We start from the raw sequence: 12,618 nt of genomic DNA, 5'->3' as shown, positions 1-12,618 counted from the left end.
ATCTAACACTATTAAAGGACAAAAAAGGGAGGAGGGAGAAGGTTGCCCACAGCTCTGTCCTATGAGTAATGTCTCACTATGCACATACTCATGCTGGTCTTTTGCATAATAAGATTCAGGACAGACCAGCTCAAATTAGATCATTCTGTTGAGAGGGGAGTCAATGGTAGATGATTTTTAGCTCCTTTAATAACAAATGGATATTTGTATGTCCGATACGATTCCACATGATTTTCCTTGCTGGTGGTAAAGTAGGGAGTAGTTAATCAGTAGTTGTTTCTAACACAGAACTTGAGGAAAGGCACTAAAGAGCCCATATTCTCAAGGATATTTAGGTGCCTAACTCCCACTGAAATCAACAAGGATTTTATTTAAGGATTTGGTCCTAACAGCTCCAAAAGATGTTTATTAGATGCATAACTAAGCACCTCTCTCAATAGTTTGGTGATTGGTCTTCCACATTTCTTGAGTTCAGCCTACCTTTGAATTTATTTTGACTCAAAGGAAGGCGCACATAGAAATTTTTGTCTGAGCTGTCTGGCCAATTTAGTTTACTTCATGTTAAATTAACTTAAGTCATAGAAGCTGCTGTATTCTCAAGGAAATAAAGCAGAGTCTCAACTGACTTAGTAGCTTTTGTTTAGCTCAGGGGTCTCAAACATGCGGCCCGCGGAGCTCTTCCCTGCGGCCCGCGGAGCTCCCCAGGGCCGCCCAGAGGGGGGGGCAAAGGGGGCAATTTGCCCCGGGCTCCGCAGGGGCCCCCAAGAGAAAAGCAGAGGCTCCCGCCTCCGCCCCTCTCCTGGAGCCTCGGCGCATAGAGCGCCGAGTCTCCGTCCGAGCGCCTGAGCCCCGCCCCGATCCGAGCCGCGTGGGGAGGGGGCGGGGCTGGGAGCTCTGGGCTGAGCGCTGCGCACGGCGTGGAGCTCCCAGCCCCGCCCCCTCCCCACGCGGCTCTGAGCGGGACGAAGCTCAGGCCTCGCCGGAGACGCGCTCGGGTAAGGGGGGGGGGAAGCGGGAGCCGCCGGGGCCAGGCCAGGGCCTGGGTGGGAAGCGGGACCCGCCGGGGCCGGGCTGGGGGGGGGGGGGGGAAGGGAAGCGAGACCCGCCGGGCCGGGCCGGGGGGTGGGGGAGGGAAGCGAGACCCGCCGGGCCGGGCCGGGGATGGGGAAGGGAAGTGAGACCCGCCGGGGCCAGGGCGGGGGGGGGGGGAAGGGAAGCGAGACCCGCCGGGCCGGGCCGGGGGTGGGGAAGGGAAGCGAGACCCGCCGGGGCCGGGCCGGGGGAGGGAAGCGGGACCGGCCGGGGTGGGAAGCGGGACCGGCCGGGGTGGGGAAAAGAGGGACCCGCCGCTGCCGAAGCGCAGCCCGGTCTTCGGCGGTGGGGGGCCCCTTCTGTTCCGGGACCCGCCGCCTAAGTGCCCTGCCGCCAAGCCACCAAACAGCTGTTGGTGGCGCTTAGCACTTTCCAGGAGGGAGGGGGGAGGAGCGGGGAGCCGCGCGCTTAGGGGAGGAGGTGGAGAAGAGACAGGGCAGGGGCGGGGCCTCATGGAAGGGGTGGATTGGGGGTGGGGCCAGGGGCAGCAAGGGGGCGTGTCGGTGATGCGGCCCTCGGGCCAATGCACTAGTTCTCATGCGGCCCTCGGGGTCATTTGAGTTTGAGACCCCTGGTTTAGCTATTACATAATCAAGGGAATAAGTAAAAGTGGAGTTCATGTCTTACTCAGAGTCCTTATACTCTGTATTGTATTTATGCCAAACTGCATATCTACTGTAGATATTCAAATGCTTTGAGTTCAGTTTCACTCTTTGGTCCTGATGTTACCCTAAATTTTAGACACCAGTTAAATTAGCCTACAGTAGCTCTTCTAATTTAACAAAAGGGTAAAAGGTTGTGGCCTGCCCTAAAGGAATTGCCAGGGTGTTACCAGGGGGCTTGTCTCCAACCTGCAAAGGGCTCCCCAGAGCAAGCTAGCCTGGCTAGCCCCTGAAAGGACACAGATACAGTTGTATTCCCTCTAAGCTGCATGGTAACCCAGGAATGATTCAAATGCTGCGCACTTGCTTAGCAGAGCCGCACACATCCAGCAGCATGTGTTCAGGTGCCCGGGTTCTCGCAGCTTTGCAGCCACGTCCCTGCAGCTGCTCCCAGGACCCTCCTGTTGGCTGTGCAGAGTGTGGGGGGAAGGGGTGCTGATGTCAGGGTGTCCCTCTCCCAGGGCCAGCTCCTGCTTCTTTGCCGCCCCAAGGGGCGAAGTGGGGCGGGGGGGGAAGCCACTCGGCGGCAGCTCAATCGCGCTGCTTCATTCTTCGGCAGCAATTCAGCGGCGGGTCCTTCGCTCCCTCTCTTCCTCTTCGGCGGCACCTCAAAGAGGAAGAGAGGAACTGAGGGACCCACCGCTGAAGACCCAGACCGTGCCGCCCCTTTCCATTGGCCGCCCCAAGCACCTGCTTCCTGTGCTGGTGCCTGGAGCCAGCGCTGCCCCCTCCCCCCACTCCTGTATCCCATCTCCACAGAGCAGGGGACAGGGCTCAGCACTCAGAGCAGAAGAGAGCCGCTGCCCTCTGAGGTCTGAACAAGCCTTCCGGGCAGTGAGTGAGTGCCTTAAAGAGACAGTGCACTGTCCCTCAGAGACTTCCCCAGAAGCCAGCTCACACAGTCTCTCTCTCTCTCTCTCTCTCACACACACACTCTCAGTCTCTCCCCCTCCACCCTGCCCATGTACCCCATCTCTGCAGAGTGGGGGAGGGGAGACAGGGCTCAGGAGCAGGAGAGCTTTCAACTAGTGCCTTAAAGAGACAGCGTAGAGCAGTGGCCATGACGCCCGCGGGGGCATCTTAATGCGCCTGCGTCCTGGCCCCCGGGAGAGCACCCACCGAAATGCCGCCGAATTTCAGCGGCATTTCGGCGGGGACGCCTCTTGATGACGCCACTTGCCGTCGACCAGTGACGTCATCGAGAGGCATTGCCCCCAAATTTCGGCGGGGATGCCTCTCACTGACGCCACTTGCCGTCGACCAGTGACGTCATCGAGAGGCGTTGCTCCCAAATTTCGGCGGGGATGCCTCTCACTGACGCCACTTGCCGTCGACCAGTGATGTCATCGAGAGGCGTCGCTCCCGAATTTCAGCGGGGACGCCTCTCGATGATGTCGCTTGTCGATGGCAAGTGGCGTCATCGAGAGGCGTTGCCGCCGAAATGCCGCCGAAATTCGGCGGGTGCTCCACCGCCACAGTGGTCCTTCGGCTGGCGCCCACCAGCCAAAAAGGTTGGGGACCACTGGACAGCATCTCTCAACATTCCCCAGCAGCCAGCACACACAATCTGTGTCACGCAGTCTTTCACATTCACCTCCCAACACATACTTGTATTATGGTTGTTGGTACTTCTTGGTATTTCCTGCAATGCACATATATTTGCTATAATTTTACTCTTTCAAAGTGTGCCTTCACTAGCAGGACCAAGTACTGATTTTGCTCCAGCAGGGCCGCCCAGAGGGGGGGGGCAAGAGGGGCAATTTGCCCCAGGCCCCGAATCCCACAGGGGCCCCCACCAGAGTTTTTCGGGGCCCCTGGGGCGGGGTCCCTCACTCGCTCCGGGGGGCCCGGAAAACTCTTGCGGGGCCCGGGCGCAGGAGCTTCTTCTGCTCCCGGTCTTCGCCGGCGGGGGGTCCTTCCGCTCCCGGGCGGAAGGACCCCCCGCTGGCGAATTACCGCCGAAGACAGAGTGGGACCCGCCGCCGAGTTCAGCTCGGTCTTCGGCGGTAATTCGGCGGCGGGGGGCCCTTCCCTTCCGGGACCCGCCGCTGAAGTGCCCCGAAGACCTGCGGCGGGGGCCCCCCTCCACCGAATTACCGCCGAAGACCGGGCTGCACTTTGGCGGCGGGTCCGGCTTCGGTGGTAATTCGGCGGCGGGGGGTCCCCGCCGCGGGTCTTCGGGGCACTTCGGCAGCGGGTCCTGGAACGGAAGGGCCCCCCCACCGCCGAAGACCCCAGGCCCCCGGAATCCTCTGGGCGGCCCTATGCCCCAGATACCTAAGTGGCCCCCTCAAGGATTGCACTCACAACCCTGGGTTTAGCAGGCCAATGCTCAAACCACTGAGCTAGCCCTCTCCCCTAACAGTTACAATGTAATAGATATATATATATGCATGTATGAGTCTCTGTATACACTAAGGCTCTAGTCTAGATGTTGCTATTCAATAACATGCTTAATTCGATTTAATATATATTACCTTTATAAATCATTACAATATTATAGTTTTAGAGAGAATTACTTACTTATATTAAACAATTAACTATTAAATGTTAGTATTATTAATATTTAACATCTAACATTTAAACTTTTAACATCCTGTGAGCCAGACTAGCCAAGCAGTCGCAGGATGGGTAGGGGAGATTTCACTCAAAACACAGGCATCCAGATTTATTTACAGATAGATCCCCGCAGTCCTTAACAATAGATGGAAATATCAGACTTACACTTGTACCCAATATCCACTGTTTCATCTTAATGGTCCTTCTGATCTGTCAGTAATAATGTTAAGGATGGTGATTGTCAAGGCCACAATTTTCCTAACTGCTGCCGCTGCTTCAGGCTGCGGGTGTAGTGTCATTTGCTGCTGGCTGTTGCTGCTGGCAGGGACTGCTGATTGCGCTGCTATGAAAGCTGTTGCCATGGTGACCTTTAGAGTTCTGCTGCTACTGCTGCTTTTCCAAGTAGCTGCTTTTTGGAATTTTCTCAGGTAGGTTCGGTTCTTCCACACAGCCTCAAACCCACTGCACTCATTCTGTTAGCTGTTGACCTTATATGCTGGTAGCTCTCTCAAGGTCTACGCATTACATAAGAATGGCCCTACTGGGTCAGACCAAAGGTCCATCTAGCCCAGTATCCTGTCTTCTGACAGTGGTCAGTACCAGGTGCCCCAGAGGGAATGAACAGAACAGGTAATCATCAAGTGATCCATCCCCTGTCACTCATTCCCAGCCTCTGGCAAACAGAGGATAGGGACACCATTCCTGCCCATCCTGGCTAATAGCCATTGATGGACCTATCCTCCATTAATTTATCTAGTTCTTTTTTGAACCCTGTTATGGTCTTGGCCTTCACAACATCCTCTGGCAAGGAGTTCCACAGGTTGACTGTGCGTTGTGTGAAGAAATACTTCCTTTTATTTGTTTTAAACCTGCTGCCTATTAATTTCATTTGGTGACCCCAAGTTCTTGTGTTATGAGAAGGAGTAAACAACACTTCCTTATCTACTCTCTCTACACCAGTCATGCTTTTATAGACCTCAATCATATCTCCCCGTTAGACATCTCTTTTCCAAGCTGAAAAGTACCAGTCTTATTAATCTCTCCTCTTACAGAAGCTGTTACATACCCCTAATCATTTTTGTTGCCCTTTTCTGAACCTTTTCCAATTCCAATATATCTCTTTTGAGATGAGGCAATCACATTTGCACACAGTATTCAAGACGTGGGCGTACCATGGACGTATATAGAGGCAACATGATATTTTATGTCCTATTATCTATCCCTTTCTTAATTATTCCCAGCATTCTGTTCACTTTTTTGACTGCTGCTGCACACTGAGTGGGTGTTTTCAGAGAACTATCCACAATGACACCAAGATCTCTTTCTTGAGTGGTAACAACTAATATAGACCCCATCATTGTATATGTATAGTTGGGATTATGCTTTCCAATATGCATTACTTTGCATTTATCAACATTTTATTTCATCTGCCATTTTGTTGCACAGTCACCCAGTTTTGAGAGATCCTTTTGTAGCTCTTCGCAGTCTGCTTGGGTCTTAACTATCTTTAGTAATTTTGTATCATCTGCAAATTTTGACACCTCATTATTTACCCCTTTTTCCAGATAATTTATGAATATGTTGAATAGGACTGGTCCCAGAACTGGTCCCATGGGTCTCATGGGGGACACAACTATTTACCTCTCTCCATTTTGAAAACTGACCATTTATTAGCATAATTGCTATTTTTCCTCTAGCTTTTCCTCATTATGTCAAACTTATTTTTAGATAGCTAAGCTCCTCCCCCTGGCACTGTCTTGGGTAGAGTTCCTCCCCTGATGCATCTTGGGAGAAATGCTGAGTCATTTCCCAATTGTTGCTGGAACTTTCCATACCCTAACCCTGTGTCTTTTATAGAGGATTATTTCATCGAGGATTATTTCATCCAGCATTTTGGATTTTTATCTTTAAACTATCACTAATTACTATTTATCTAAAGTCTTATTCTTAAAACTAACGGCTGTTTTATGCAAGTCAAAGTGTCCTGATATTGTCACCACATTAATTATATCAACAGGGAGAGGTGACATTTTTACAATAATTAAACTCCTTTTTCAGTTTTTCTCTGCCGGTCTCTATCAAAGTGCTGCAAGCTTTTTCAAAACAGCTAAAAGCAAAATCTCTCATTACACTGGATTGATGTGAATGCCTCTAAACATTCAGAAGAACTTCCTTCTGGATGTGAGGAGAAGTTACACTTCTCTCCCACAAGATGTGAAGAGGAGTATAGATGGGACTTACAGTGATATCAATTAAAACACACCGAGGATGTCCACAGCAGAGGACACACCGAGGATGAGAGCATGCAGCAGCTGCGGTATGTACCTGGTCCTAGCAGGGGACCCAGAACAGTATTATGTTTGCATGAAGTGTCGCCTAATAGAGCTGCTGGAGGAAAAGATCCAGGGCCTAGAGCTGCAGGTAGAAACCCTGATAGAAAATAGAAGGGGGTTCGAGCAGCTGATGGAGCAGTGGCACGCAGTAACTGAAAGGGAACGCCCAGGGGCACAGGGGGGAGCAGGGGCTGAGGCGAATGAGGGGGGACCACCAGACGAGGAAGATGGGCGGTGGAAGAATGTGACCGTGAGAAGCAGGCCGAGGAAAAGGAGAGCCAGTGAGGGGGAAATAGAGCTAAGGAACAGGTTTGAAGGTTTGGAGAATGAGGAAGGGGTACAGCAGGTGTTAGCTGACGGTGGGAGGCCAAGGAAAAAGAGACGAGCGGCCAGTCCCATAGATAGAGGGGAGGAGTCTATGGAGGCAGCACCAAGTTTGGGCCCTGGGAGAATACAGGATGGCTTAACGGGAACCACAAGGGATGATAGGAATGGAAGGAACTTGCAGCCAGGGGGGACGGAGGATAGGTTAGAGGACCGCACTGTCCCCAGGCAAAGGCAGGTCTACGTGATTGGGGATTCCATACTGAGAAGGTTGGACAGGCCTGTGACCAGGGCCGATCCGGAGAACAGAAGGGTGTGCTGTCTACCGGGCGCTAAAATACGGGATGTGGACCTGAGGTTGAAAAGGATCCTAAGAGGAGTAGGTAAGAACCCTTTGGTCATCCTTCATGTGGGAACGAATGACACTGCTAGATTCTCGCTAGACAGGATCATGGGAGACTATGCCAGGTTGGGTAAGACGCTTAAGGAAATTGAGGCTCAGGTGATCTTCAGTGGGATCCTACCTGTCCCTAGGGAAGGGCGCCAAAGGGGTGAGAGGATCGTGATGATTAATAGCTGGCTGAGGGAGTGGTGTTACAAGGAGGGCTTTGGGATGTATGGGCACTGGGAGGCTTTTGGGGACAGACAACTGTTCTCACGGAATGGGCTCCACCTAAGTAGGGAAGGAAGTAGACTTCTAGGAGGGAGGCTGGCTCATCTGATTAAAAGAGCTTTAAACTAGACACTGGGGGGAGACGGTTGGGAGAGGTCCTGGTGCTCTCCACGCCAAATCTATACATTGGGAGTGAGAACAACAAGATAACAGATATAGCCAGAGGGGGACGGTTAGGTGTAAGGAAGAGGGGGGGGACGAGTACTAGATCGACAGGTCATACTGGGAGTACTGTGTCCCTACCGAGTTGGGTGAAAAGAGCGAGAGGAGCCCAGCAGCAAAAATTAGGATGTTTGTTCACCAACGCGAGAAGCTTAGGTAATAAAATGGAGGAACTGGAGCTCCTGGTCCGGGAATTGAAACCGGTTATCGTAGGAATAACCGAAACATGGTGGAACGGTAGCCATGACTGGAGTACAGGTATGGAAGGGTATGTGCTGTTTAGGAAAGACCGATGCAAAGGTAAAGGTGGGGGAGTAGCATTGTATATCAATAATAAGGTGAAATGTAATGAAATAACTAGCAATGCAATGGATAATACAGAGTCTGTTTGGGCAATGGTCACATTGGGGAAGAAAACTACCAGAGCCTCACCCGGGATAGTGATTGGGGTGTGCTATAGACCGCCGGGATCTAGCCTGGAGACGGATAGAGAGCTCTTTAATGTTTTTAAGGAGGTAAATACTAATAGGAACTGTTTGATCATGGGGGACTTTAACTTCCCGGATATAGATTGGGAAACAAATGCTAGTAATAATAATAGGGCTCAGCTTTTCCTAGACGTGATAGCTGATGAATTCCTTCATCAAGTGGTTGATGAACCAACGAGGGGGGATGCCATTTTAGATCTGATTTTGGTGAGTAATGAGGACCTTGTTGAGGAAATAGTTGTAGGGGACAACCTTGGCTCGAGTGATCATGAGCTAATTCGTTTCAAAATAAATGAGAGGATAATCAATATTGCATCTGAGACTAGGGTTTACGATTTCAAAAGGGCTAACTTTACTAAATTAAGGCGACTAGTTAGGGAAGTGGACTGGACTAACATACTTAGGGATCTAAAGGCAGATGACGCCTGGGGTTACTTCAGGTTGAAGTTGCAGGAGTTGTCAGAGGAATGTATCCCGAGAAAGAGAAAACGGCTCGTAGGTAGCAGTTTTAGACCGAGCTGGATGAGCAAGCGTCTTAGAGGGGTCATTAAGAAAAAACAGAAAGCGTACCAGGAGTGGAAAATGGGAGGGATCAGCAAAGAAACCTACCTTATTGAGGTCAGAGGGTGTAGGGAAGCAGTGAGAAAGGCAAAGCGACGGGTGGAGATGGACCTAGCGAAGGGGATTAAAATCAATAGCAAAAGGTTTTTTAGCCATATAAATAGGAAGAAAACCAAGAAAGAAGAAGTGGGACCGCTTAAAACTTTAAACGGAGTGGAGATTAGGGATAATCTTGGAATGGCACAATATCTGAACAAATATTTTGCCTCGGTCTTTAATGAGGCTAATGAAGGGCTAAGGAATAGTGATAGAGGGACTGATGGGAATGAGGATATGGGGGTGGACATTACGGTATCCGAGGTAGAAGCCAAACTGGAACAGCTTAACGGTAGTAAATCGGGGGGCCCGGATAATCTTCATCCTAGAATATTAAGGGAATTGGCGAGTGATGTTGCTGGCCCGTTGGCGATGATTTTTAATAAATCTCTAAATTCGGGGATTGTGCCGTTTGACTGGAGATTAGCTAATGTAGTTCCTATATTCAAGAAGGGGAAAAAAAGTGACCCGGGTAACTACAGGCCTGTTAGTTTAACATCTGTAGTATGCAAAATCATGGAAAAAATTTTAAAAGAGAGGGTGGTTACGGAGCATGAGGCCGATGGCAACTGGGATAGATTACAGCATGGATTTATGAAAGGTAGATCGTGCCAAACCAACCTGATCTCCTTCTTTGAGAAAGTAACAGATTTTTTAGACAAGGGAAATGCGGTGGATCTAATATATCTGGATTTCAGTAAGGCGTTTGATACGGTACCGCATGAGGAATTACTGGTTAAATTGGAAAAGATGGGGATCGAAATGAAAATCCAGAGGTGGATAAGGAGCTGGTTAAAGGGGAGACTGCAGAGGGTAGTATTGAAGGGGGAACTGTCGGGTTGGAGGGGGGTTACCAGTGGAGTTCCTCAAGGTTCGGTTTTGGGTCCGATTTTATTCAATCTATTTATTGCTGACCTGGGAACCAAGAGTAGGAGTGGGCTGATAAAGTTTGCGGATGACACCAAGTTGGGAGGTATTGCCAATTCGGAAAAGGATCGGGATATCCTCCAGGGAGATTTGGATGACCTTGTAAACTGGAGTATTAGTAACAGGATGAAGTTCAATAGTGAGAAGTGTAAGGTTATGCATTTAGGGATGACTAACAAGAATTTTAGTTATAAGCTAGGGACGCACCAGTTGGAAGTAACGGAGGAGGAGAAGGACTTAGGAGTCTTGGTTGATCGTAGGATGACTATGAGTAGGCAATGTGATGTGGCCGTTAAAAAAGCTAATGCGGTCTTGGGATGCATTAGGCGAGGTATTTCTAGTAGGGATAAGGAGGTGATAGTCCCGTTATATAAGGCGTTGGTAAGACCTCATTTGGAGTATTGTGTGCAGTTTTGGTCTCCCATGTTTAAGAAGGATGAATTCAAACTGGAACAGGTACAAAGAAGGGCCACTAGAATGATCCGAGGAATGGAAGGCCTGTCGTATGAAAGGAGACTTGAGGAGCTCGGCTTGTTTTCCTTAACCAAAAGAAGGATAAGAGGAGATATGATTGCACTCTTTAAATATATCAGAGGGATAAATACCAGGGAAGGAGAGGAATTATTTCAGCTCAGTGCTAATGTGGACACGAGGACGAACGGATATAAATTGTCAGTCAGGAAATTTAGGCTTGAAATTAGACGAAGGTTTCTAACCATCAGAGGAGTGCTATACTGGAACAGCCTACCGAGGGAAACAGTGGGGGCGAAGGACCTCCATGACTTTAAAATTAAGCTAGATAAGTTTATGGAGGAGATGGTATGATAGGATAAGGGGCTTAGTCAATAGGTCAATTAAGTGCCACACTGGTAAATAGTACAATGGGTCAATGATATGATATCCTTAAGCTTTTTCCAGAGGGTATGGCTAGAGAGTCTTGCCCGCATGCTCGGGGTTCAGCTGACCGCCATATTTGGGGTCGGGAAGGAATTTTCCTCCAGGGTAGATTGGCAGTGGCCCTGGAGGTTTTTCGCCTTCCTCCGAAGCATGGGGCAGGGGTCGCTTGCTTAAGGAGTGGGTGGATCGGCATATGAGGCCTGCATCTTGCAGGAGGTCAGACTAGATGATCATAATGGTCCCTTCTGATCTTGAATTCTATGATTCTATGAAAACCAAGATTTTAGGATAAAATAATGAAGACCTGACACTGTATGGTGATGTGTTCCTGGCAACAGATGTGGCGCTTTTTTTTTCTTTTCTTTTAAGTGCTTTTCTAAAGAGCCTCACAATAGGATACCAGGCTTCACTGGCGCCAAAATTCTTTGGTGCTGGTGGGTGCTCAGGCCCCCCCAGCCCCACCCTGACTCCGCCCCTCCCTGCCCCTATTTGACCCCTCCCCAAATCCCTGCCCCGGCCCCGCCTCTTCCCCGAGCATGCCGTGTTCCTCCTCCTCCCCCTCCCCCCTAGTGCTTGCCACACAAAACAGCTGTTTCACGGCGCAAGTGCTGGGAGGGAGGGAGGAGAAGCAGGACATAGTGGCATGCTCAGGGGAGGAGGCAGAGGTGAGCTGAGGTGGGGCGGGGAGCTGCATTTTTCCCCTGGGTGCTCCAGCGCTGAGCACCCATGGAGTTGCCACCTATGCCAGGCTTATGAAAGCATGATCCCCTTTCCATTGATGGGGGCTCAGCTGCATAGGGATTTCCCTAAACCCTCCTTCTCCCGAACTTCCCCATACCTCCTAGTGGTCAGCTAGGTACATTGGAACCTCAGAGTTATGAACTTGGGAATGGAGGTTGTTTGTAACTCTGAAATGTTCGTAATTCTGAACAAAATGTTATGGTTGTTCTTTCCAAAGTTTACAACTGAACATTGACTTAATATAGCTTTGAAACTTTACTATCCAGAAGAAGAGGGCTGCTTTTAATCATCTTAATTGACATGAAATAAGCACAGAAAATAGTTTCCTTAGCTTGTCAAATCTCTCTTTTTAGTAGTTTACATTTACCGCAGTACTGTACTTGCTTTTTTTTCCCTTTTGGTCTCTTCTGGTGCCTGATCATAACTGAAGTGCTACTGTACATGCAGTGTGCTCAGTTTAGTTATTTTTCCAACCCCACCCCACTTCTGTAAATTCAGACAACCCTTCTAATTTCAGGACACTGTTCTGGTGATAGCTAAGTCCACTTATTGTCTTGGGGAAAGAGTGTGTGCAAGTAGCAATTTTACTGGTCAGCACAAGTAAAAATGGAACCACCAGGAAGTTGATACAATAATATCAACGGTCTCCAATTATCTACATACCAATCAGGGAGCTCTTCCAGTTGGTATCAATCTGATGTCAAAATGCTCAGCTAACAGGCTCATCAGAACCCAAACATGCAATGCCTGTCTAGAGAGAAAGGGGCACGATAAAGCTAGAAGGTCAAGTCTGATTTCCGTTACACTGGCACAGTCCCACTGATGAGTAGGGTTTGGCCCTTGGAATGGAGAGCATTGACAACTGTGAGAGAACCAGCAAAATGCAGGAACATTCCTTGAAGTTGTGACCCAGGAACCTCTTTGCACCAACTGGCAAGAGGAACTGAGGGGATGCCTGGGTGTTACAGGAAGCTCCGGACTCAAGTATGTGCATTCTTGTTCACCAAAGAATGTCATGTGAGGTCTCATAAAAGTGTGTCTCATGGGTCATCAATATCATTGTGAAATGTATGTACAGAAACTACGTAAGGAGCTATGTATAT

The 12,618-nt window shown here is 49.6% G+C and overlaps 1 protein-coding gene across 3 annotated transcripts in view; it reads right to left on the bottom strand.

The window, feature by feature from the left end:
• Positions 1-4,641, bottom strand: part of DZIP1 (DAZ interacting zinc finger protein 1) — an 81,581-nt gene extending 76,940 nt beyond the window's left edge. For 2 of the 3 annotated variants that reach the window (XM_045009759.1, XM_045009769.1), the window contains exon 1: positions 4,479-4,641. In XM_045009759.1, coding sequence (XP_044865694.1) covers positions 4,479-4,505 — 27 coding nt within the window. In that variant the 5' untranslated portion in view covers positions 4,506-4,641. The remainder of the gene's footprint in view (positions 1-4,478) is intronic. The other variant, XM_045009727.1, reaches the window with a different exon arrangement.
• Positions 4,642-12,618: the final 7,977 nt, after the last annotated feature.

Source organism: Mauremys mutica, chromosome 1 (genome assembly GCF_020497125.1).
Source record: "Mauremys mutica isolate MM-2020 ecotype Southern chromosome 1, ASM2049712v1, whole genome shotgun sequence".
Taxonomy (NCBI): Eukaryota; Metazoa; Chordata; order Testudines; family Geoemydidae; genus Mauremys; species Mauremys mutica.
This window is presented reverse-complemented; position numbering and strand designations above follow the sequence as displayed.